The sequence below is a fragment of the Saimiri boliviensis genome, chromosome 15 (assembly GCF_048565385.1).
Source record: "Saimiri boliviensis isolate mSaiBol1 chromosome 15, mSaiBol1.pri, whole genome shotgun sequence".
In the NCBI taxonomy this organism is placed as follows: domain Eukaryota; kingdom Metazoa; phylum Chordata; class Mammalia; order Primates; family Cebidae; genus Saimiri; species Saimiri boliviensis.
The window spans coordinates 26,340,632-26,367,176 of NC_133463.1; the positions used below are offsets into that span (position 1 = coordinate 26,340,632).

Consider the following 26,545-nt stretch of genomic DNA (forward strand, 5'->3'; position numbering starts at 1 on the left):
GAAGACAGAGCGCATCTTCTGCTAGTCACTGGTGGGGACGTCCCAGTTTTAAGTCACTTCCTCTCTCTGAGTCTAGGGTTGCTTCTGCTCAAGGTGGCAGATAACAATGTTCATGGAGCTGATGATCTATCTCCCTCATCTTGCTGTTTTGAGGAACAAATGGGATAATATACAAGCTCTAGGCTATGCTCTTGGGTACTAGATGCCACCACACATACTCTTTGAGCTGTGGCCCTTTATCTCGTGAATTTGGGCTTTTAACTATAAGGGGACTTGGAGAGGTGGGGTGAATGAGTCGACATTAGAAACAAACACCATTTGTGTCTATAATTCTACTTGTTCCAGGCCATTGCCATTTTGGCATAGGTGTAGGGGTGGGGCTGTGAATGAATGCAGTAAAATGGGAGAAGTAGGTGACATTTTCAACTGGCCTGTAAAGACCTCTTCATGTTAAAAGGCAGAGCTGTACAAAAGGGAAGCTGGTGCAGGAGATTGTTCAGGGATTTTTTTTTTTTTTTTTTTTTTTTTTTTTTTTTTTTTTTTTTTAGATGGAGTCTTGCTTTTTTACCCAGGCTGCAGTGAAGCGGTGTGATCTCAGCTCACTGCAACCTGCACCCATGAGGTTCAAGCGATTTTCCTGCCTCAGCCTCCCAAGTCCCCGCCATCACACCTAGGTAATTTTTGTATTTTTAGTAGAGACAGGGTTTTGCTATGTTGGCCAGGCTGGTCTCAAACTCCTAACCTCAGGTGATCTGGCTGCCTCAACCTCCCAAAGTGCTAACATTACAGGCATGAGCCACCGTACCTGGACTGTTCTGGGATTTAAATATATATATTTTTATTCTTAAGCACCTCAATACCCGGAACAAACAAAAACACCACATAACAAAAGAGCAGAAGAGATATGTTTTCCTTTTGACCTCTTTAAATAGTTTTTTGAAAGACAGACGGGGCTTAACTGTAGTTCCAGGTAATTCTCAGTACACTTGTCGTTTTGATAGCTCAACTGTGTGCTGAGACTCACAGAAAAGGTCCTTTTTTGGTGGGGTTGAATTTGGATTTGATTGTTGACTTTTGGCACATTTAACTACCCAGTTTCCTTTATGTTCATCATCCCCCTTAGACCAATATCAGAGAAGGGAGGGGAAAGATCTCTTGAGAAGTCAGTTCAGGTTGTGAAACCTGCTGGGTGGGTTTTTGCTTGGTGATAGGTATTAGAACCATAACCCTTGTTGACTTTTCACCAGATCTTGGCCTCAGATCTTCCCCAAGATACTGCCTTGCAGATGGATAACTCAGGCAGCCCTGTTGACTCAGGGCTGCTGTGATTAGAATCAATTCAGGAACATCTGAGACATTTATGAACACAGGCCAAGGAAGACAATTGCCTTTTAAAGACCACTTAGTCAGTTAGCCAAGAAATAATTGCATGCAAAGAAGTCAAATTTCTCCTTCTATTTAATGGAATTAACAGAGATGGGTGCATCCATCCCGGGTTGTTCCTGCAACCCTGCCTGGGACAATGCTCCTACTGGAGTTCCTTTTGACAGTCTCTGGAAGGGCAGAAAAATTTCCTTGAGTTTAAAAAAAACAGAATTATCACTGTAATATTTTATACTAAGTTTAACCATACTCTAGCCTGGGCCACAGGAGTGAGATCCTGTCTTTAAAAAAAAAAAAAAAAAATGCTCAGCACTTTGGGAGGCTGAGGGCTGGCAGATTACCTGAGGTCAGGAGTTTGAGCAGCCTGACCAACACGAAGAAAGCCTGTCTCTACTAAAAAAAAAAAAAAATTAGCTGGGCATGGTGGTGCATGCCTGCAATCCCAGCTACTTGGGAGGCTGATGCAGGAGAATCACTTGAACCCAGGAGGCGGAGGTGGCAGGGGGCCGAGATGGTGCCATTGTACTCCAGCCTGGGCAACGAGAATGGAACTCCATCTCAAAAAAAAAGAAAATACTAGGTTTAGATGAGAGATTACAAACTTAAATGGCTACGGGCAACTAATATATATATATATATATGTATATGTGTGTATGTACATATATATGTGTGTGTATATATATATATATATATATATATGAAACAATATATTGAAACAAGGTCTCACTCCTGTGGCCCAGGCTGGAGGGCAGTGGTATGGTTTCAGCTCACTGTAGCCTTAGGTTTGATGTCCCTAGCTAAGATTTTTCTCCGACCTCAACCTCCTGAGTAGCTGAGACTACAGGCACACACTACCACACTTGGCTAATCTTCTATATTTTTAGTAGAGACAACATCTTGCCCTGTTACCTAGGCTGGTCTCAAATTCATGTGCTCAAGCAGTCTGCCCACCCAGCCCTCCCAAAGTATTGGGGTGGCAGGCATGAGCCACCGCAGCCAACCAGCAAGTACTTTAAATGAGAGATGAGGACCAGGTGAAAGCACGGGCGGAATGGCTTAGGTCGCCTCACCAGGCAATTGCCTAATGAGATTTCAGATCTTCTCAGTTTTCAAGAGAAGCCAGAACATCAGTTATTTTTTTTTTAAAGCTTTATTTTTTGAAACAGTGTTAGTTTACAGAAAAGATAGTACAGAGGGTTTCCACATAGTCCACACGAGTTGTCTCTATTATTAAGGTCTTATACTAATATGGTACCTTTATTACAATTAACAAATCAGTAATGATACATTCTTATTAACTACAATCTATACTTTTTCAGACTTCCTTAGTGTTTACCTAATGTCCTGTTCTTATCCAGTACCCTGGCCAGGGCACCACATTACATTGAGTTGTTAGATCTCCTCAAGTTCCCCTTGACTGTGACAGTTTCTTGGATTTAAAAAAAAGTTTTTTTAATGACCTTGATAATTCTAAGATGTACTTGTTAGATATTTTGTAGAATATCCTTCTTCAAATTTGTCTTAGATTTTCCACATGATTAGGTGGAGGTTATGGGTTGGAGGGGATGAAGACCCCAGAGATAAAGTGCCACTCTAATCATATCGTATCAAGGGTACCTACTATCATCTGACTTACATTCTTGATGTTGATCTTCATCACCTGGGCGAGGTAGTGTTTGTCAGGTTTTAATCTTCCTCCCCTGTGTGAGGTAGCGTTTGTCAGGTTTTGATCTTCATCACATGCGTGAGGTAATGTTTGTCAGGTTTAATCTTCACCTGTGTGAGGTAGCATCTGTCAGCTTTCTCCACAATGAAGTTACTCTTTTGTCCTCTCTTTCCATAGTGTCCTCATTGGAAGGAAGTCACTACACGCAGCCCATACTTAGAGTGGGGATTTATGTTCCCCCTCTTGGAGGAGTGAGTATCTATAAATATTATCTGATGTTCTTCTGCCCAAGAGATTTGTCTAGTTGCTCCTATTTATTTAATAACAAGTCTATAAGGACTCATGAATATTCACTTTATGCTTTGGGTATATATTTCACTACTACTTGGTTGGTCAAATTGTTCCATCTTGGCCCATGGAAGCTCTTTCATTTTGCTCCTTTGTCTCTGGCATACTCCCATTCCTGATTTTTTTTTAAAATTTGTTTTGAATATTTCCTTACTTTCTGGAGCTACAAGATACTCCAGGCTTATCTTGTATATTTCCTGCCTCAGTCCTAGAGTCAGCCATTTTTCCATGGATTCTTGGTTCCATTTATTGTAGCATGGTGTTGGAAATTAAGATCTGGGCACTGGAGATGTTCATTGCTGCTGGAGTGTTGTTGCATCTAGGTCCTCAAAGCTGACAGAGCAAGGAAATAGATGTGTGTATACAAACCCATGTATACAGACATGTATAAATACTTCTATATGTAACCATCTGTACGCAAGCAGTCCAATGCCTGCATGCAGTTACTTTCTTTGCCTTTTGTTTTGCAGACTCCACTCATTTTCAAAGTGATTTAGGTCAGCACTTTTTTCCTCACTACATTTGGTGGGTTGGTTTCATACATTTGTAATATAGTTTTATCACACTCTACATTCCATTCTCAGATTCCCACAACCTCCTAAATTATTTCTAAAAATATTTGGAAATATTAAGCTTCTGTTATAAAGTTCAGTTAATTTTGACTAGTGCATAGTGTCCTACATCCACAACTGTAGCTTTATATAGACTAGTTACATTGCCCTAAAAAATTCCAGTATTTCAGCTATTCAGTTCCTCCCTACCCCAAAACCTGGTGGCTGTTGATCTTTATATAAAGTCTCTATACTTTTGCTTTTTCCAGAATGTCACATAATTGAAATCATATAGTATATAGCTTTTTCAGACTGACATCTGTCACTTAGCGATATTTATTTTTGTTTCATTCATGTCTTTTGTGTTTTAATAGCATATTTTTATTTCTGAATAATATTTAATTGTATGGGTATATCACAATCTGCTTATTCAGTCACTGCTCGAAGGATGTCTTTGTTATTTAAGTTTTGGGGGTTATGAATAAACTTGCCATAAACATTTGGGGGTTATGAATAACGTTGCCATAAACATTTTGTAAGGACAAATTTTCAAATCATTTGAGTATTTATTGCTGGATTATATAGTGAGACTATGTTTAGCTTTGTAAGAAATTGCCAAGCTGCCTTCCAAAGTGTTTGTAATATTTTGTATTCTCTTCAAGATACAAGTTTTTAAAATTTTAAATCACATGAATAACTGCTGGCACCAAATTCCAGTTATTTAAAAATCAAACAAACAACCACCAAAAAAAAATGCATCAGGGAACTGTGTTTTGCCCACAGGCCGGCAGTTAATAACCTCTCCAGATGTTAGACCAATGTTTTCCAATGGAACTTTTGTGCTGATGGAAATGCTACATATCTGCTTTGCCCAACTCAGTAGCAAATTACAATATTTCAAGTGGCTATTAAGCATTTGAAATGTAGCTAGCAAGACGGAAGATTGAATTTAAAATTTTTATATTATTTTAATTAGGTTTCAATTTACTCACAGCTGGCTAATGCCCACCATATTAGATGGCACAGTTTTAGGTCATTGTAAGAATTTTGGGTTTACTTCAGTGAGATAAGAAGTTGAGGAGGATTTTGCGCAGGGCAGTGGAATGTTCTGACTTACTTTTCCTATTTTAAGAGACAATATATTGCTATATTGCCCAGGTTGGAGTGCAGTGGCTATCACGATGCATTACAGCCTTGAATTCCTGGGCTCAAGCAACCCTCCTGCCTCAGCCTCCCCAGTAGCTGGGACTACAGGTGTGCATGACTGCATCTGGCTGACTTAGATTTTTAAAGCTGGGTGCAGTGGCTCACACTTGTAATCCCAGCACTTTGGGAGGCCAAGGTAGCCAGATCACCTGAAGTCAGCAGTTCAAGACCAGCTGGGGCAACATGGCAAAACCCTGTTTCTAACAAAAACACAGAAAATTAGCTGGGAAATGGTGGCACACACCTGTAATCCCAGCTACTCAGGAGGCTGAGGCAGGAGAATCACTTGAACTTGCAGTAAGCTGAGATCCTGCCACTGCACTCCAGTTTGGGTGACACAGCAAGACACTGTCTCGAAAAAAATAAAATTAAAAAGTATCACTTTAAATGCTTTGTTAGGAATAGACTGAAGGAGTCAAGGGTAGAAGCAGAGAGACTTGGATGAATACTGCAATAATCTAGAAAGGAGATGACAGTGGCTTGGACCAGGGTGATGGTAGTGGGCATGGAGAGAAGTCATCAGATTCTTGACTTTTTTGACGTGAGGGTCTATGCAAGGTAAATATTTGCCAAATACTCACTGTATTTGTGACAAGGGCCATGGAATTAAAAATTCTTATGGTTTGCAGCCTCATTTTTCTTATTCCATCTTACATTTTCTTTATCCCAGTGAGGATGGTGATGGTTAAGATTTCAGCCTTCCTGCTTCAGAGGTACCATGTTAAAACCTAACGGGGTTTCTGAGTGGTTTCCTTTCTCTTATTTTCAGGAGAATGATTCTGTGCCTTACCTTCAAGCTGCCACTGCAAGTGTGGGGCTGGTATAAAGAAGCCCACTTTTAGTCCTTAATTTTAAAATTATTTTTTAATGCATCCACTCTTTAGGTTTCATAAAAATAAGTACTACCATGGTCATGGGTCATATATGAGTAAGTGGGAGAAGGGCCTGGCTGGTTTCTACTGGGATCATATGTCAGCCTTATAGGAATTCTGTAACCAGAACTGTCCAATAGAAATATAATGCGAGTCACCTATGCAATTTAAAATTTTCTGATAGGCATGTTAAAAAGAGTAAAAGGAAACAGATGAAATTGATTCTAATAATATATTTTATTTAATTCAGTATATCCAAAATAGTATTTCAACAGGTAATCAATACAAAAAATTATCAGCGAGATGTTTTACATTCTTTCTTTGAAATTTGGATTGTATTTTACGCCTACAACACATCTCAGTCCAAACTAGCCATGTTTCAAGTACTCATTCACCACAGATGTCTGGCGGCTACCGCATTCGGTAACACAGGTATAAGCATTTGTCAAGTTCAGCTTTGGTGGAGGCAGGGTTGAGAAATTAAATTCCTGTTGTCATTGATAACACAGACACTATTGTGTAATAAATCAAGATAATATTGTATAATGTGAGCAGTGGCTAGTCTTGTAAAACAAATGAAAAATAAAAATACATCTCAGCTCTACCAAACTTAGACTAGAGCTGTTGGTCTGTAATTTGTCTGGTAACATCTCCAGGATATATACTGAAATAAATTTCTCCTTAAGAAAATCAAATTGTCCTCTTTTCCTCCTTTGGGTCACCAGGAAGGCTTTTTTTTTTTTTTTTTTTTTTTTTTGAGATGGAGTTTCGCTCTTATTACCCAGGCTGGAGTGCAATGGCGCAATCTCGGCTCACCGCAACCTCTGCCTCCTGGGTTCAGGCAATTCTCCTGCCTCAGCCTCCTGAGTAGCTGGGATTACAGGCACACGCCACCATGCCCAGCTGATTTTTTGTATTTTTAGTAGAGATGGGGTTTCACCATGTGGACCAGGATGGTCTACGATCTCTTGACCTTGTGATCCACCTGTCTCGGCCTCCCAAAGTTCTGGGATTACAGGCTTGAGCCACCGCGCCCGGCAACCACCAGGAAGGCTTAATCTGAAATAAAGTTCTGGGATAAGGCTTGCCCCAAGAGAAGGCTCTAATTATCTCATCAACTCTGAATTGGAGGCTTGCCTACCTTAACTGTATTTTTCTGGATCTTTCAGCTAAGGAGGGTCTTTGGAAGTTGCCTGCCACCTTTCCCACCAAAGTACTATCTGGCAATGACCACGGCTATGGCTGATGAGAGGAGGGACCAGCTGGAACAATATTTGCAAAATGGTATGTCTTTGCAGGTTTTTTTAGGAACAGATTTATTGCAATGTAAGTAAAGCCACAAAATTCACCTGCTAAAGTGTACAATGGGAGGCCAGGCACAGTGGCTCACACCTATAATTCCAGCACTTTAGGGGGACAAGGTGGGTGGATCACAAGGTCAAGAGATCAAGACCATCCTGGCAACATGGTGAAACCCTGTATCTACTAAAAATACAAATATTAGCTGGGTGTGATGGCAAGCACCTGTAATCTCAGCTACTCAGGAGGCTGAGGCAGGATAATCACTTGAACCACAGAGGCAGAGGTTGCAGTGAGCCAAGGTCACCCCACTGCACTCTAGCCTGGCAGCAGAACAAGACTCTGTCTCAAAAAAGAAAAGAAAAGATAAAGAATATACAATGAAAGGTAAGTGCCCCTTCCACCCCAGGCTGTTTGTATATTCCCTAGCAGCGATTTGCATTTTTGTAGGCCCCTTTTTGCTCAACACAGATTAAGGTTTACTATACATACTTTTTTGTACCTGAATTTTAGAGCATTTTATTATGAAAGTTTGATTTACAGAAAAGTTGAAAACAATGCAAAGAATTTCCGTATACTCCACCCATATTTCCAAGATATCCACATTTTACATTTATCATTCTTTTTTCCTTATGTGTATATGTGTATATATGCATTTCTATATATCTTTTTAAAAAACTCACTTGAATGTTATATACCTCAGCCATCTTATTTTAAAATGCTTTGTGACTTTGGGAGGCTGAGGTAAGCAGATCACTTGAGCCCAGGAGTTCAAGACCAGCTCGGCCTATATGGCAAAGCCCTGTCTCTACTAAAAATACAGAAAATTAACCAGGTATGGTGGCAGGTGCCTGTAATCCCAGCTACTTGGGAAGCTGAGGCAGGAGAATCACTTGAACCCAGGAGGTGGACTCTGCATGAGCCCAGATTGTGCCACTGCACTCCAGCCTTGGTAACAAGTGAAACTGCATCTCCAAAAAGTAAATAAAATAAAATAAAATACCTTGTGTATTTCCTAAGCTCACAGAGACTCTCTTGTAAACCACAGTGTAGTTATCAAAATCAGGAACCAACATTGATACGATAATGTTCAATGTATCAAAACTAGTTACCAACATTGATACAATAATGTTCAGTGTATCAAAACCAGAAAACAACATTGATACAATAATGTTCAATGTGTCCAAATCAGGAAACAACATTGATACAATAATTTATCTAGAGACCTTATTTAGACTTCACCAACTATTAGACTGGGCATGGTAGCTCATGCCTGTAATTCCAGCACTTTGGGAGGTTAAGGCAGGAGGATCCCTTGAGCCCAGGAGTTCAAGGTCAGCCTGGGCAATATAACAAGACCCTGTCTGTACCAAAAAATAAAAATTAGCTGGGTATAGTGGCATATGCCTGTAGTCCCACCTACTTGGAAGGCTAAGATGGGAGGACAGCTTGAGCCCAGGAGTTTCAGGCTGCAGTAAGCTCTGATCATACCACTGCACTTCATCCTGAGCAACAGAGAAAGACCCTCTCTCAAAAAATAAAGTCAGCAAACATATAACTGCTGAGACATTTAGGCTGGGCATGGTGGCTCATACCTGTAATCTCAACACTTTGGGAAGCTGAAGCAGGAGGATACCTTGAGCCCAGGAATTTGAGACCAACCTGGAAACATAGACCTCATCTCTTTTTATTTTTTTAAGAGACAGTGTCTTGTTTGTGACCCAGGCTGGAGTGCAGTGGTACAATCACAGATCACTGCAGGTCTCGACCTCCTGAGCTATGATTTAGGCTACTACACTCCAACCTGGGTGACAGATGGAGACCCTGTCTCTAAAGATAAATAAAATGTCGCCAACTAGTATAATAATGTCCTTCATAGCTAAAGAAAGACTTTCTCTTGTAAGTTGACTTTTTTTCCTCTTAAAATATGTACCTTAGAGATCAGTCTACATCAGCAGTCATGTATTTATCTCATTATTTTTCATGGCTTTTTATTTTTCTTAAACATAGTGAAATTTCTTGAAGCCATCTATTTCCCATTAATTTTTCTTTTCTTTTTCTTTCTTTTTTTCTCCCTTTTTGTCAAGAAGACCATACATCTTTTTTTTTTTTTTTTTTTTTTTTTGAGACGGAGTTTCGCTCTTGTTACCCAGGCTGGAGTGCAATGGCGCGATCTCGGCTCACCGCAACCTCCGCCTCCTGGGCTCAGGCAATTCTCCTGCCTCAGCCTCCTGAATAGCTGGGATTACAGGCACGCGCCACCATGCCCAGCTAATTTTTTGTATTTTTAGTAGAGACGGGGTTTCACTATGTTGGCCAGGATGGTCTCGATCTCTTGACCTCGTGATCCACCCGCCTCGGCCTCCCAAAGTGCTGGGATTATAGGCTTGAGCCACCACGCCCGGCCGACCATATATCTTTTTAGACCTGCTGAATGAGCTCTTTCAAAGTTCAAATTCAAAATGCAGTATCTTTTGAATCTTCATTGTTTCTTGGCTTGTTTTCTCATGTCTTAGCAAAATGCTCCTTTAATACCTGACCTTTTTACAGGTGATCACAGTGCTTAAGGGCTCACTTTTCCAGGCCTGGTCTTTATTAACATCATCAGGATGACTTGTGTACCATCTTTGACAAGGTCAAGTAAAGAGACAGTGCAGCTTAGCCTCATGACTCAGAGCACAAGTTCTAGAATCAGACCCAGGGTCAAATCCCACTTTAGCTCCTCACCAGCTGTGTGGCCTTGGGCAAGATATCTACCTTCTCTGAGCCTCAGTTTCTTTACCCATGAAATAGAGATAATATTTACCTTGGAGTTTGTTATAAAGATTAGATAAGCTAAAATATGCAAAGTTTTTTATCCTGGTACTGGTACTTAATAGTCATGCAGTAAATACCAGTTGGATGAATACTTTTTCAGCAGCTTTCCCCATTCCCAAGAATTTATGTTAATGAATATAGTTATTAATAGTTTGCCTATATGCCCCATTATATTTCAGAAAACAATGTAAGGGCTCTCCCTGCCCCCTACCTTCCACCAGAATTACCCCTCAGAAAAGACGAAATGCCTTTTTTTTTTTTTTTTCTTTTTGAGATGGAGTCTCTCACTGTCACTCAGGCTGGAGTGCAATGGTACGATCTTGGCTCACTACAACCTCCACCTCCTGGGTTCAAGTGATTCTCCTGCCTCAACCTCCTGAGTAGCTGGGATTACAGTTGCATGCCACCATACCCAGCTAATTTTTTGTATCTTTTTTTTTTTTTTGAGACGGAGTTTCGCTCTTGTTACCCAGGCTGGAGTGCAATGGCGCGATCTTGGCTCACCGCAACCTCCGCCTCCTGGGTTCAGGCAGTTCTCCTGCCTCAGCCTCCTGAGTAGCTGGGATTACAGGCACGAGCCACCATGCCCAGCTAATTTTTTGTATTTTTAGTAGAGACGGGGTTTCACCATGTTGACCAGGATGGTCTCGATCTCTCGACTTAGTGATCCACCCGCCTCGGCCTCCCAAAGTGCTGGGATTACAGGCTTGAGCCACCGCGCCCGGCTGTATCTTTAGTAAAGATGCGTTTTCACCATGTTGGCCAGGTTTGTCTCTAACTCATGACTTTGTGATCTGCCTGCCTGGCCTCCCAAAGTGCTGGGATTACAGGCGTGAGCAATTGTGCCCAGCGTAGAATGCTTTTTATAAATAATTTCTCATGTTGCAGGGACTTTCTCTCTTAGTTTATGTTGAAAAGCATGACATCATTTGGGAAAGGCAAAGCCTGCAGTGAAGTCAGTGATAGTTTTGAATGCTGGTAGAGGATGTTTGATGAAATTAGTAAAATAGGTCAGGTATGGTGGTGCATGCCTATAATCCCAGCTGCTTGGGAGACTAAAGCAGGAGAATTGCTTGAACCTGGGAGGTGGAGGTTGCAATGAGCTGAGATTGCGCCATTGTACTCTAGCCTGGGTGACAGAGCAAGACTCTGTCAAGAAAAAAAAAAATTAGTAAAACAGCAATGAAAACAGAAGGAAATTTGGGAGCATTTAGTAAGTATGTATGTGTAGCTGAAGCACAGGATATAGGAGAGGACCTGTGGCAAGGGGGGTGAACCAGGAGGAACCAGGCTGGGCCATACCTTGCGGGTTTGCAGTTCTCATGGGGGTGTGTTTGCCTCATCTGCTCTTCCCATAGCTCCTGGCTATTTGGATCAGGAGCTTTAAAACTAAGGGTGAGGCCGGGCGAGGTGGCTCAAGCCTGTAATCCCAGCACTTTGGGAGGCCGAGGCGGGGGGATCACAAGGTCAAGAGATCGAGACCATCCTGGTCAACATGGTGAAACCCCGTCTCTACTAAAAATACAAAAAAGTAGCTGGGCATGGTGGCATATGCCTGTAATCCAAGCTACTCAGGAGGCTGAGGCAGGAGAATTGCCTGAACCCAGGAGGCGGAGGTTGCAGTGAGCCGAGATCGTGCCATTGCACTCCAGCCTGGGTAACAAGAGCGAAACTCCGTCTCAAAAACAAACAAACAAACAAACAAACAAACAAAACAACAAAAAAAAAACTAAGGGTGAAAATATTTTCATTAAATATAGAAGAATGAAATTTTATCTCTTTGACTGCCTTATTGCTTCTTTTTGGTAATGTCTTGAGAACTCTTATCATTCAAAGAGGTGCTCTCGGCCAGGCACTGTGGCTCATGCCTGTAATCTCAGCATTTTGGGAGGCCAAGGTGGGTAAATCACCTGAGATTGGGAGTTTGAGATCAGCCTGGCTAACATGGTGAAACCCCCTTTCTACTAAAAATAAAAAAATTAGCTGGGCATGGTGGTGGGTGCCTACAATTCCAGCTACTTGGGAGGCTGAGTCAGGAGAATCACCTTAACCCAGGGGGCAGACGTTGCAGTGAGCCAAGATCACGCCACTACTCTCTAGCCTGAGAGTCAGGGCAAGACTCCAAAGAGGTGCTCTCAATCAATGTTTCTTGGTTGAATTAAAATTTCAAATTACCCCGTGTCTTGCTAGGCTGGGAATCTAGATGCAGGTTTTAAGATCTTTCTGCTTCTTCATATAAACTTCATTATTATGCTGGTAAGGCAGCAAAATGAATGTTGAGTAGTATGGGTATGTATAAATACAATGAGATGCCTGGGAACACTGTCACCCTGGATGGGTGTCGTGGGTTCCTGTTGGTAAGGCTGCCTGTAGGAGGCAAGCTTTGAGGGTTTTCCTGTATTTGAAAGGTTTCAACCTTTATCACTTCAAGGAGGAGACAGAGCACTGGCAAGGCATGGAGTGATCTCTGGAGGACATAGCAATTCATAGGCAAGGCCCCACCCAACCCATGCTAACCTGGCTCACCATCCATGTTTTTCAGTGACCATGGACCCAAACGTGTTGAGAAGTGATGTCTTCACTGAGTTTTTAAAACTGGTACAGCTGGTAAGCTTGCTCTTCCTTACTGGGGCCATCTTTCCTCTGCAGGACACTCTTCATGAACCAAGTGTGCATGAACCATGTGTGCACTCTGGCCACAGCCCCACAGAGCCTGGACTTGGGCCAAATATATTCATTTCAAGTCAATTGGGAGATGATTCTTATTTTGTTCTTTTGAAGGTTTAGATTTTAGATGGAAAATGAAGTGTGTCACTCGACTGTTGGCTCATTTTATTAAGCAGATCTCTTTTTCTGTAGCCTAAGAATTATATATCTCAAAACAGGATCTGAAGAAGAGGACCTTAAAGTATAGTATGAGAACGATAGCCTTTATCATGAAGGGATCTCATAAGATGTCTGTGACCCTGCTTCTGTAGCTGAGATTTCCAAGTGGGCCACAGTGAAAACATCAGGAGAGCAGGCCATGCTGGTGATTGCTTGTATATTCTCTGCTCCTACCTTTATTGTAAATGAATCATGGAAAAAATTCAGCATGAACAGAATGACACGCAGCAGCTCCCTTTCCTTTGTTGTTCTAAAGAATCACACTTGCCCCCAGGCTGAAACTGCTAAGTACATTTGTTTAGCACAACACTCATTCTAATGACACGTAGAGAAACATTGTTATGTCTGTATGCATGAGCTTGGCTGGGAAAGCGCTGAAAGAATTGGAATTTCTACAATAATATGACGTTGGTGAACTGGATCCTTAGCCAGGGAGAAATGATCAGATTTGCAAAAACTAGAACACATTTCATTCATTCATTCATTCATTCATTTATAAAAAAAGACTCCCATTGGGTTCTCAGAACAAATTTCATGTAAACGGGGATTGAAATGTGTTGGTATATTCACTGGCCCACTCAACCTAATAAATGGCCCTAGTGCCTTCTGTTCTGTAGTGGTTCCTATTTTCACATTTGCTTGATGGTATATATATACACGTACTTTCTTATTCTTTGAAAAGTTTGTTGTAGAAGTGGTCATGGCAGTAAAATTCAAATAGCATAAGTGTGTACAATGAAAAGTAACTTATCTTCCTCTTGGTCCCCCTCCTTAGTGACAGCTGTTGTTTATAGCCTAATGTGCTCTTCTACACATTTCTGCACATATATAAGCATGCATATGTATACATATATATACATACATGCACACACACAATTATGTGTCATTTAACAATGGATTCATTCTGATAAGTGCATCATTAGGGGATTTTGTCATTGTGTGAACACCGTAGAGTATATTACACAAACCCAAATGGTAGAGCCTGCCCGTAGGCTACAAACCTGTACACTCTCTTACTGTACTTAATACTGTGGACGATTATAACATGATAAGTGTTTGTGTATCTAAACATAGAAAAGGCACAGTAAAAATAAAAATATGCTACTAGCATCTTATGGGACCACTGTCATATGTGCAGTTTGCTGTTGACCAAAATGTCATCAAGGGATATATGACTATGTGTGTGTGTGTGTATGTGTGTGTACCTACATATGTACACACACACACACACACACACCCATATCCATTTTATTTTACAAACAAGCACACAACACTCAACACACTTTTTGAACTGCTTTTTGCTTTTTTTTTTTTTTTTTTTTTTTTGAGACAGAGTCTTGCCACCGAACCCCGCCTGAACTTGCTTTTTAATGGCTAAGTGTCATTGCTCTTGTCTGTAATCCCAGCACTTTGGGAGGCTGAGGTGGGCAGATCACCTGAGGTCAGGAGTTCAAGACCAGCATGGCCAACGTGGTGAAACTCTGTCTACAAAAATATAAAAATTAGCCAGACGTGGTGGCACATGCCTGTAATCCCAGCTACTTGGGAGGCTGAGGCAGAATTGCTTGAACCCAGAAGGTGGAGGTTGCAGTGAGCTGAGATCATGCTACTGCATTCCAGCCTGCACAATAGATCAAGACTCTCAGAAAAAAAAAATTAAAAATTGACCTTTTAAAAACTATGTCTTACAGATCATTCCATATCTGCACATATAATGGTAAGTTCATTTTATTTTGGTCATCTTTCTAGGGTGCATTATGGGTTTTGCTTTGAATCATTCATGAGAACACTCAGTGTTTTCAAGCTTTGTTTTGCATATCTTATTTTCCTGATAATTTGAAAGGTTTTATACCTGATTTTAGTTACTTAATATTTTGGCTTTGTGACTTCATACAAAAACCTTATGCCTCTAGCTGTGTTTTTCAGTGTCTCTTTTTACTTATTCTAATACAATTTTCACTTTTGTAATAGCTTTATTTTCCTCTTCCATTTCTTCCGCGAACTTTGCCAGCTCACTTTTTATATCTTTTGGTTATCTTCTTTCTTGAGGTTTTAATTTATTCTTTGAGGTCTTCATTCAGAAACACCTTCTTTTTAGCAACACATCCATCATTTTCATCTGCATAATGATGTAATTTTTTTGGTATATGTTTTTTGCCTTTCATTGGTCATGTTTCTTTCTTCCTTTCTTGCAGGAGTTTTAATAGGTCCCTTGGCAGTTATCTTTAGGTCATCAATCAGCTTTGAAAGGGGCTGCGTTGTGAGCTAGCTGTTTGCTGACACAGCATTGGGGAGGGGCTTGAGATGAATTCATTGAATCTGTTGCATTTCCAGATCTTGTTTCTGTTTCTGAGCACTTTCTTATGAATGCTCTACCCTAAGGCCTGAGCAGACTATCTAGCATCAAAGCTTTAAACCCCAACTCCTCATATCATGATCTAGCCTTCTGAATCCTTTGATTAAGATCAGCAGCCTCCAACTTGGTTTAGGGGTTAAGAGTTTAGGCTAAGTAGTGAGAGGGTCTTGGTTCAAATTTTGCCTGTCCTACTTTTGGTTTATATGACTTGGGGCAATTTACTCAGACTTTTTGTACCTCAGTTTCCCCATCTGTAAAATGGGGAGAAGAGCTCCTGTTTCTTGGGGTTGCTTTGAGGATTAAATTATCTGATACCCTTAAAGCATGTCATCTGGCACAACATTAATAGATATGAGGTAGTCACTACCTCTATCTCTTGGGTTCAAGCAATTCTCCTGCCTCACCCTTCTGAGTAGCTGAGACTACAGGCACGCATCACCATGCCTAACTAATTTTTGTATTTTTAGTAGAGACGGGGTTTCTCCATGTTGCCCAGGCTGGTCTTGAACTCCTGACCTCAGGTAATCCACCTGTCTCAGCCTCCGAAAGTGCTGGAATTACAGGTGTGAGCCACCATGCCCGGACGAGACATAGGTTTTAAAAAGCAAAATTGTAATGCCAGTCCATTTTCTTTCCCCAGCCATGCTGAGAGATTGCTTTTTGCAAATATGGAGCGTCTATACCTCTCTTGAGCAACTCCTGCCACTAGGTGGTGTCCGATGGGGCCCAGAGTAGCTCCCAGACAGGCTGAATACCGCGTGATTAACTGCTTTGAGGCAAGAGGCAGCTTACACACTGCTTGAGTTCCGTGCGCCTTGAGACCTCTAATTCCCTCCTCCCTGACCAGGTTCAATTTTCACTGCACTTGGCAACCCTTCTGAAAACCTCGGGCTCAGGACTATTTGTAAGTTTCTTTGAAGATGCTTTCCTTTTCATTGTTTTCTATTTGCCTCTAAAGAGAGGGCAGGACAGAGGTCACTTTCCTCTGGAAGACGTTGATAAAGGAAGTTTATATTATGCATGTGAAAAGGAAATTAAATCAGGAAGTTTGTCCTGTGTTCACTGTGCCCTGTCCTGCTTTATCCTGTCATTTACGGTCCATACATCCAATAACTGTGCATTGAATGGCAGCTATGAGCAGATGCTGCTTAGAAACAGGGCACACCGCCGGGCACGGTGGCTCAAGCCTGTAATCCCAGCACTTTGGGAGGCCGAGGCGGGTGGATCACGAGGTCAAGAGATCGAGACCATCCTGGTCAACATGGTGAAACCCCGTCTCTACTAAAAATACAAAAAAGTAGCTGGGCATGGTGGCGCGTGCCTGTAATCCCAGCTACTCGGGAGGCTGAGGCAGGAGAATTGCCTGAACCCAGGAGGCGGAGGTTGCGGTGAGCCGAGATCACGCCATTGCACTCCAGCCTGGGCAACAAGAGCAAAACTCCATCTCAAAAAAAAAAAAAAGAAAAGAAAAGAAACAGGGCACACCAATAAGTCACTATCAAGTCCAGCTCATAGAGTTTGCTGTCTTGTTGTGGGGATTGAAAGTCACCGGGCAAGTCAGTTAATGTAACAGCACTATGCCATAGCCCCTGTGATACAGGATCGTGTTCCAGGAAAGGGCTAGGGATGCATTGGGATTTTCATTCTCTCAGCCCTGGTGCAGCCTCTGTGGGCCCTGCCACCTCCAGTGGCTCCATGCCCACTTGCCCCAGTGTCTAGTACTGATGTTGTCATTTTCTATGTGTGATCTGGTGAGAAGAGGGCTGGGAGGCATTGCCACAGGATGAGTATGTGTCTGCAGGGAATGGGAGGGAGGGGGCCTGGGTCAGGAAGACCTTCTAAAGGGAGTGATATCTAAACTGGTATTTGAAGGGGTGGGTATGGAGAGAAGATTATATATACTCTAGCTTTCCTCCCCCCATTGGGAGAAAAAAAATCAATAAACGTATCTGGAGGTCTGGGGACTGATCAGTGAAAGAGAAGCAGTAGCCACTTGTTGTTGAGAGTGAGTCTACTTCTGTGACCAGCAGACCCTTCCCCTGACCACCCTCCAGGGCCAGAGTGATTTATTGGCAGTAAACAGATGTCAGAAATGCAGGAGAGAAATGGCTGGCTGCACTTGCAGCAAGATTGCTCCTGCCGGGCTATTGGTAGGCTGGGAGGGTGGAACAAGCAGCTGTAATTGGTGGACTTGCTAGACCATAAAGGAAACCCAAGGAGCTGGGGTTAGGCAGTTGCCCCTGCCCCCCAGATGTTTTCACGGCAAGGGATAAGTCATAGAATCACCTGCTCCAGGACTGGCTCTCCAGGGCTGGGCAAATCCAAGAGCATCTTCCTGCCTCCAGGCAAGGACACGCTATGTTATAAACATGATCATGTGTGACCGTCCAGGAGACCTTCTGAGAAAAGCCTCTATCAAGTATGACACCAAAGCCAAGCTGCCATAATAAATGGGGTTTTGCCTCTTCATGTGTATTTCAACTGTGTTAGGGTCTGTGCTTCAGACACAATATCTCATTTATTCCTCCTAATTTGTTGAGGGATGTGCTAGTATTAATCCCTTTTTTAGGTTAAGCAGCTTGTCCAGGGACAAACTTTCTTGTCATTTAGTGAGCAGAAGAGCTGGGTTCCAAATGCAGGGAGCCTGGGCCCAGAGCCCCTGCTCCATGGATGGTGCAAGATGTGAGCAGACTGGTGGTGGTCCGCCTGCTGCTGCCTCCTGTCTCATCCCCCTTGCTTTGAGCATCTGGACCTCTTCTGACTCACAATGCTCTGGATTTCTTTGCTGTCATCACTTTAGAGATAAAGGGACTTTTGAAAAGACTAAAGTCTTTAGATAAAAGATTTTAAAAAAAATATTCCTGGTTCTTAAACTGGAGTGTTCTAGGGCCCCGTGTGAAGCTGCATGTTTGAGAAGAAGAGTGGGAAGGCATCTGGAGTGGCTTCTGTGTGTCTGGGATCTTAGCAGAAACTTCTTTATTTAGGAAGTTTTGCCCACTGCAGCTCTGTTTGGGGGCTCTGGGAAGTGACTGCTTCCCCACTTCCTCTTAAGAATGTTTTCCATTTCCCTTCTAGAGAAATGACAGTGGCCCATCCTTGCATGTGATGGAGGTTTAGAGCCTGGTGAGTCCACATGTAGGTTTTCTTGGGTGGGCACCACGGCTGTTAGACATCCCTCTGCCTCAGAGCAGAATAGGAACAATGCACACCAATCTCCTTGAAAAATTAGATTTCTCCAGTTGTTAAATTCAACTCAAAAAGAGCACATATTCTACAACATCTTAAGAGAGCCCATGGTACTGGAAGAATCTGAGATTTTTTTTTTTTTAATGAATGCATTTTTGATGATTTTCTAGTATGACTTGCATTTTTTCATTCCTGATGCATCATAGATCAATATGGCGGCTGGGCCAAGCATGGCGGCTCACACTTGTAATCCTAGAACTTTAGGGGCTGAGGTGGGAGGATTGCTTGAGGCCAGGAGTTGAGGACCAGCCTGGGCAACATAGTGAGATTCTGTCTCTACAAAAAAATAGTAAGAAGAGATACTTAGATGGAAGTGGTGGCACACATCTATAGCGCCAACTACTCTGGAGGCTGAGGCAGGAGGATTGCTTGAGCCCAGGGCTTGGAGGCTACAGTGAGCTATGATCAACCCATTGTACTCCAACCTAGGCAACAGAGCAAGACCCTGACTCAAAAAAAAAAAAGATAGCAGTTTATTTAATGTTTTGTTAATGTTTTATACAACCCAATTCTACCAGGCTGACTTTCCCCACAATTGTGTTTTTGTATTGCTCTTACATTTAATTAATTTTATAAGAAATACATTGAAACATTCTAGTAAAATTCAAATATCACAAATAGAGCCAAATTGTTCTTTGATTTCCACTTTAAACTTGTTTGATCTGTTTCGTGCTTGCTTTGATCCCATCACACAAAGACCTTTTGATGCCATCAATTCTTCTCTTTATTGTATTGTTCTCAAATGTTTGTTTACTTATCAAAGCAAATAGGGAAATTAAATAGATTATCATGGAGAGAATAAAAGTTAAAAAGTTAAAAATAGCAGTAAACAATAACAAAAATCCTATAAAAAGGATTACAACATCTCCCTGTCCTCCAGAGGCAATGACTTTCAAATCTTACAGCTTTCTCTTCAGGTACTTAAAAATATGAAGGTTAATTCTATACATATATGACTATCTCTTATTCCTTGTTTTATTTTTTCTAGATACAGGATCTCACTATGTTGCCCAGGACTCCATCTCCTGGGCTCAAGTGATCCTCCCTCCTCAGCTTCCCCAGGAGCTGGGATTACAGGTACATGCCACAGCACGCAGCTATTATTCTTTAATTTTTAAACCCTATCCACTGACTGTGATGGGGGTGAGGATTTCAGCTTTCTTGTGTCACTTCTGTTCTTTCCTTCTCCCCAACTTTAATTTTTGAAAATTAAGTCCTTAGTCAATTATACAAGATGGATTTTTTTTTTTTTCTGCAGAGCCAAATAATGTCTATGGTTATTTTTACTTTTTTTGAACATCTTCCCCTTGCCCTGTCCCTGCACCCCCCTTGCAGAGTTAAAATTCCATCACTTAAAAGAAAAAAATATATGCTTAGTTGTCCCAAGCATATGACTTACTCCTTCTGTACCTATAGCAGTGCTGAAAACAGAATTTTCCCCATCGTCAAGCACGTCAGCTTCTTTTCCTCGGAGACGATCTACCCAAAGTCTCTGACTTTCTGTTGTTTTAAATGACAGAGACTTGAGTAAGTTTGCCTGCTGCTGAGTAGGAGCCTGTAGAAAAGGAGAAGTGGAAGAAGAGAGTATGCAGGAGGGGCCTTGATAATCAGTGGCGCCAAGTCCTTCTGGGAGGAGAACTGCACAAGGTCTGGGATCCGGTGGAGGAAGGACACCTTTTAAATTGAGTGCAAGACAAAGAAAGGTAGAGTAAGGGTACAGGTAGGGTCCAAGGCTGGGCTGTGAGTGGAAGTAGAATAAGTTCCCATCTTGCTATTTTCTCCGTGACTAACAGGAGGTGAGGTTAGCTGGTGGGAATGAGGGAGGAGGAGAGTGTGGCTGGAGTCTTGGGGAAAGTGGATGAGGTTGAAGATGAATATGAGTCAGAATTCCACAGGGTGAGGCAACTGTTTGGATTTCTGTTTTTCCGTAAATCCCATGTTGAATTGCAATTCCCAGTGTTGGAGGTGGAGCCTGGTGGGAGGTGATTGGATCATGAGGCGGTTTCTCATGAATGGTTTAGCACCATCCCCTTGTTGCTGTTCTTGTGTTGGTGAGTGAGTTCTCACAAGATCTGGTTGTTTAAAAGTGTGTGGCATCTCCCCCCACCCTTGCCCCTGCTCTGGCCATGTAAGACATGCCTGCTTGCCCTTCACATTCCACCATGATTGTAAGCTTCCTGAGGCCTTCCAAGAAGCTGAGTAGATGCCAGCATCATGCTTCCTGTACAGCCTGCAGAGCAGTGAGCCAATTAAACCTCTTTTCTTTATAAAAATTACCCAGTTTCAGGTATTTCTTCATAGCAATGTGAGAACAGAGTAATACAAACTGGTAGGGAGTGATGAAAGGAGGAAGAAAGGTGAGGGCAATTGCCAACCAATTTGTCCATCTTGACCCATGGCTACGGGCTGGGTGGCTCTCTAACTTCTTGTCCCCCTTGATGTGCAGGTTCTCTACTGAGAGAAGGTTACTTCAATCCAAACCAGTACTGCAACATCAAAACAGAACATTGGAGGGTTTTGGGGTTTTTTTTAGATGAAGTTTCCCTCTTATTACCCAGGCTGAAGTGCAGTGGTGTGATCTTGGCTCGCTGCAACCTCCACCTCCTGGATTCAAGCAATTCTCCTGCCTCAGCCTTCCAAGTAGATGGAATTACAGGCACCCACTACCATACCTGGCTAATTTTTTTGTATTTTTAGTAGAGATGGGTTTTTGCGATGTTGGACAGGTCAGTCTCGAACTCCTGACCCCAGGTAATCTGCCCGCCTTGGCCTCCCAGAGTGCTGGTATTACAGGTGTGAGCCACTGTGCCTGGCTACATTGGAGACTTTAACGTTAATATTCTGTTCTTACATGTCTGTATGATAAGTATGCAGTCGTGGGCTAGTGAGGGAAGTTACATGTATCAACACTCCATTTTAAATGCCCCATTTTATTTTATTTTATTATTTATTATTTATTTTTATTTTATTTTATTTTATTTTTTATTTATTTATTTTTTTTTTTGTGAGACGGAGTTTCGCTCTTGTTACCCAGGCTGGAGTGCAATGGCGCGATCTCGGCTCACCGCAACCTCCGCCCCCTGGGTTCAGGCAATTCTCCAGCCTCAGCCTCCTGAGTAGCTGGGATTACAGGCATGCGCCACCATGCCCAGCTAATTTTTTGTATTTTTAGTAGAGACGGGGTTTCACTATGTTGACTAGGATGGTCTTGATCTCTTGACCTTGTGATTCGCCCGCCTCGGCCTCCCAAAGTTCTGGGATTACAGGCTTGAGCCACCGCGCCCGGCTATTTTATTTTATTTTGAGAGAGAATCGTGCTCTGTCACCCAGGCTGGAGTGAGGTGGTGCGATCTTGGCTCACTGCAATCTCCACCTCCTGGATTCAAGCGATTCTCCTGCCTCAGCCTTCCTAGTATCTGAGATTGCAGGCACCTGCCACCACACCCAACTAAGTTTCGTATTTTAGTAGAGACAGGGTTTTACTATGTTGACCAGGCTGGTCTCAAACTCCTGACCTCAAATGATCTGCCCACCTCCACCTCCCAAAGTGTTGGGATTACAGGCATGATTTGCACCCAGCAAATGCCCCATTTTAGACACCACTATGCTAGTTCTTTTTTCTTCTCACTTGGAATATTTTGGGAAATATGGAACAAAGATTATTATTTTTTTTTTTTTTTTTTGAGACGGAGTTTCGCTCTTGTTACCCAGGCTGGAGTGCAATGGCGCGATCTCGGCTCACTGCAACCTCCGCCTCCTGGGTTCAGGCAATTCTCCTGCCTCAGCCTCGTGAGTAGCTGGGATTACAGGCACGCGCCACCATGCCCAGCTGATTTTTTGTATTTTTAGTAGAGACGAGGTTTCACCATGTTGACCAGGATGGTCTCGAACTCTCGACCTTGTGATCCACCCGCCTCGGCCTCCCAAAGTGCTGGGATTACAGGCTTGAGCCACCGCGCCCGGCCTGGAACAAAGATTATTAAATGTCTATTTGTACAGGGCACTCTTCAAGATAAACTCACCACATGCATATATGACTATCTCTTATTAACTCACCACATAATCCCGCTCTGATGGAGCTTATTGTCTAGGCAGTCATCTAACCTGGCTTTAAACTAAGTATAAAAAAAGCCAAAAACATTCTATAAATAAGTATTTAGAGTGGACAAGGTAGAACTCAATTACTTCCAATTAGTCAGGTGGTTTTCACTGTAAAGGCCAAAATCACAAAAGGGAAATTTGTTGATTTAACCAAAAGGTCAAGGAAGGTTGGCTGGCTCCCACTTCTCACCCTACCCGAAACCCTGCTCTTCTCTACATTGACTTTATTCTCACAGAGCTTCCCTCCATTTGCTTCAAGATTACCAGCCCCAGATGAAGGTGAGTACCCTGTTCTTCCTCCTTCTGAGGGAGTGAGAATTCAACTGAGTGTGGCCACCTGGAGGATGTGCAAGACAGGAGGGGGAAAGAAAGTCAGGGGCAGTGGCCACCAATTCCTCTCCTCCTGACCAATGGCAAAGAGTTGGGTGGCCTATGAATAATGTTAGGATGCTGGAGGGTTTTAAGCAAGAGAGGGACATTTTCAGGTTTGCTGGGCTGCTGTGTGAGGACTACTTGGTAGAGGAGGGGAATGGAAGCAAGGAGACTTGTAAGGGGCCATTGCAGTGTGGAGTCTAGGGCAGAGGGTATGTTAGCTGGGTCCAAGGTGCTGGTAGTGAGATGGAGATGGACTCAAGAGATTGTTTAAGATGGAAAATACGGAGGTCTTGGAACCTGACTGAATATGAGTGTTGAAAACACCTTCCTGAATCTTTCTTTGACTCCGTTATTTCTTACCTGTTGGCAGTAAGTCAAATATTAACTGTCTTCTACATGGAGAGAGGCAGCTTAACACATGGCAGCTTAGAGCTCAGGCAGCCCACATAGCTCGTCTAAACTGGGAAGCTTTTGAGCATGAAAAGAGTGATGCCATTATCACACTGGGGTGCCAGGCTCCTGGGCCAGCTGGGAGAGATGTTGACCCTATTTAGAACCTAGAGTCACATGGAGCTGACCTTGAGTTTTGCCTCTGCCATCAACTAGCAGTGTGTCCTTGGATAAGTTATGTTTTTCATTTTTTGTTTTTTTGTGTTTTTGAGATGAAGTCTTGTTGTGTCAGCCAGGCTGGAGTGCAGTGGTGCAATCTCAGCTCGCTGCAATCTCCACCTTCTGAGTTCAAGCAATTCTCCTGCATTAGCCTCCCAAGAAGCTGGGATTACAGGTACCTATCACCATGCCTGCTAATTTTTTAAAAATTTGTTTTCATTTTTATTTTTTTAAATAGAGATAGGGTTTCACCATGTTGGCCAGGCTGGTCTTGAACTCCTGACCTCAGGTGATCCACCCACTGCAGCCTCCCAAGGTGCTGGGATTACAGGCATGAGCCACCGTGCCCGGCCTGGGTAAGTTATTTAATCTCTGTGAACCTTAACTTCACCTGAAGAAATAATGAAATTAGTAAATGTATATATGCCTCATGGGGTTGTTATAGGAATTAAGTGAGCCACTATATGTGAAACAATGAGCCCAATTATCAGGATCATGATCTAATAAAATATTTGTATATAACAAATATGTAGATATTTTATCCATAAATGATGTGCTATATACACAGATTCTTATATATATATAGATATAATACATAAATATATTGCTTTTTCTGGACTAATCCTTTGAATGTAGAAGAGAGCAAATTTTCTCTCCTAAAGAACTTAGATTCAGAATCATAGAAATTTAGCAATTGTAAGCATGTGGGGGGAGGGAATTAAAATGTAAAGTCAAAGCTTGCCCTTTGATAACAAAATGATGAAAAACAAGCCTGTTGCCTATGTGATCAGCCTTTTGGGGTAACTGAGCAATCTGATTGAGTTGCTGGGGCTCCCCAGGTCCCTACAAAGCCTGCAGCATCTGTTGTGTCTGAAAGGTCAGAGGGACTGAGGAAAGGGGAGCTGTGCCCGTGGCGGGGACAGGGTCTCACTTGGTCTGCCGACCTGAGCCCCAACTTTGTGATCCCCCAGTAATCTCCTTATTGGTCATTTGGATCTTCCCTCTCCCATCCTGACAACTGGAAGGTGATGGGATCAACTGTACCCCAAACCTTAGCATCACACAGTAAACCCATGTAACAAAACTGCAAGTTTACCCCTTGAATGTAAAATAAAAGTTGAAATTATTTTAAACATGATACAGAATGTTCACAATGGGCATCAGATTTTCACACCACAAATTCAGGTGTATACCATAAACATATTAGTCTTCCTCCATTTTCCTGAGGTATGACAGTACCATTCTGAAAGCCTAGGAGAGAAATTAATTTATTGTATTCTATAGATGCCTTGGGCATTAGAGTTTAATCCTCTCAGGGAATCTGGGATGAGAAAGACTGTGACCTCAATCAGCCAGAGATGAAAATAGGTCTGTGGACTGACAGCATCACCTTCAGAAGATGCAGAGGAACGGTCCACCCCCACATTGCTGCCCTGTGAGGCCCCATGTAAGCAGCCATTGGCCTTTCTGGACCCATGCCTCCTAGGGTCCTACCTCTCCCTATGACAACTGGAGCACCAGCTCAGCCAGTGCTTCCCTGAACTCTGATGTCTCCGGCTCCATCCTGAGAATGTCACAGGTTCCCAGACTTGTTCCTAATTCTAGCACACATCCTTCCTGTTGCAGGATGCTTAAGCCTGCAGAGCTGTGTCCAGCTGGGGCTGCTCCTTTAGATGGCAACTCACTCACTAGATGGCAACTCATGTCCCTTCACTGGCCTTGAAGTTTGTGCAGTTCAGATTTTTGCTGTAGCAAAATCATAAATTACTGCATAGATGGTGTGGTAAAGTAAAAAACCAATTTGATGGGAGGCCGAGGCGGGCAGATCATGAGGTCAGAAGTTCGAGAACAGCCTGACCAACATGGTGAAACCCTGTCTCTACTAAAAAGATACAAAAATTAGCCTGGCATGGTGGCAGGTATCTGTAATCCTAGCTACTTGGGAGGCTGAGGCAGGAGAATTGCTTGAACCTGGGAGGCAGAGGTTGCAGCGAGCCAAGATTGCACCATTGCACTCCGGCCTGGGCAACAAGAGCAAAACTCCATCTCAAAAAAAAAACAAAGGTTGATATTTGTCCCCAGTTCCTGGCACAGAGCTCCAGGGAATTTCCTTGGTGTTAAGACTGCCTTTTGTTATCCTTAACAAGCACCTTGCAGCACTGCCTGAGTTTATGCTGATGAGATGACTCTTGGCTGAAGGGCTTCGAGGTAGCATCAGGATGGGAACTGGTCACCTGAAAGACCACGGCATGAATAGAGAGGACTGGGACTTTCGGCCCCTATCCACCCCTGCAACCTTCAGCCTCCAGGGAAGGGAGAGTGGCTGGAGATTGAGTTTAGTTACCAGTGGCCAATGATTTAATCGATTATGCCTATGTCATGGACCTCCATAAGAAACCCCTGTAGCTGGGCATGGTGGCACGTGCCTGTAATCCCAGCTACTCAGGAGGCTGAGGCAGGAGAATTGCCTGAACCCAGGAGGCGGAGGTTGCGGTGAGCCGAGATCGCGCCATTGCACTCCAGCCTGGGTAACAAGAGCGAAACTCCATCTCAAACAAAAAAAAAAAAAAAAAGAAAGAAACCCCTGAGCAATGGGGTTTGAGGAGCTTCCATAACGGCACCTCCATAAACAACTACCCCTAAGCAATGGGGTTTGAAGTGCTTCCAGGTTGGTGAACACGTGGCGGTGCTGGGAGGGTGGGGTACCCAACGAGAGCATGGCAACTCCACCCACACCCTGCTCTGTGTATCTCCTCCATTTGGCTATTTCTGAGTTGTAGCCTTTATGATAAGGCAATAATGGTAAGTTCACCATTTTCTTCTACTTTGT

At 42.8% G+C, this 26,545-nt stretch overlaps 1 protein-coding gene across 1 annotated transcript in view; it reads left to right on the plus strand.

Moving 5' to 3' along the window:
• The window catches only part of SNX31 (sorting nexin 31), a 74,874-nt gene that overhangs the window by 5,239 nt on the left and 43,090 nt on the right, over positions 1-26,545 (plus strand). Inside the window, exons 3-4 of the mRNA XM_039464655.2 lie at positions 7,196-7,310; positions 12,685-12,749. Of these exons, the coding sequence (XP_039320589.2) occupies positions 7,196-7,310; positions 12,685-12,749 (180 nt within the window). The remainder of the gene's footprint in view (positions 1-7,195; positions 7,311-12,684; positions 12,750-26,545) is intronic.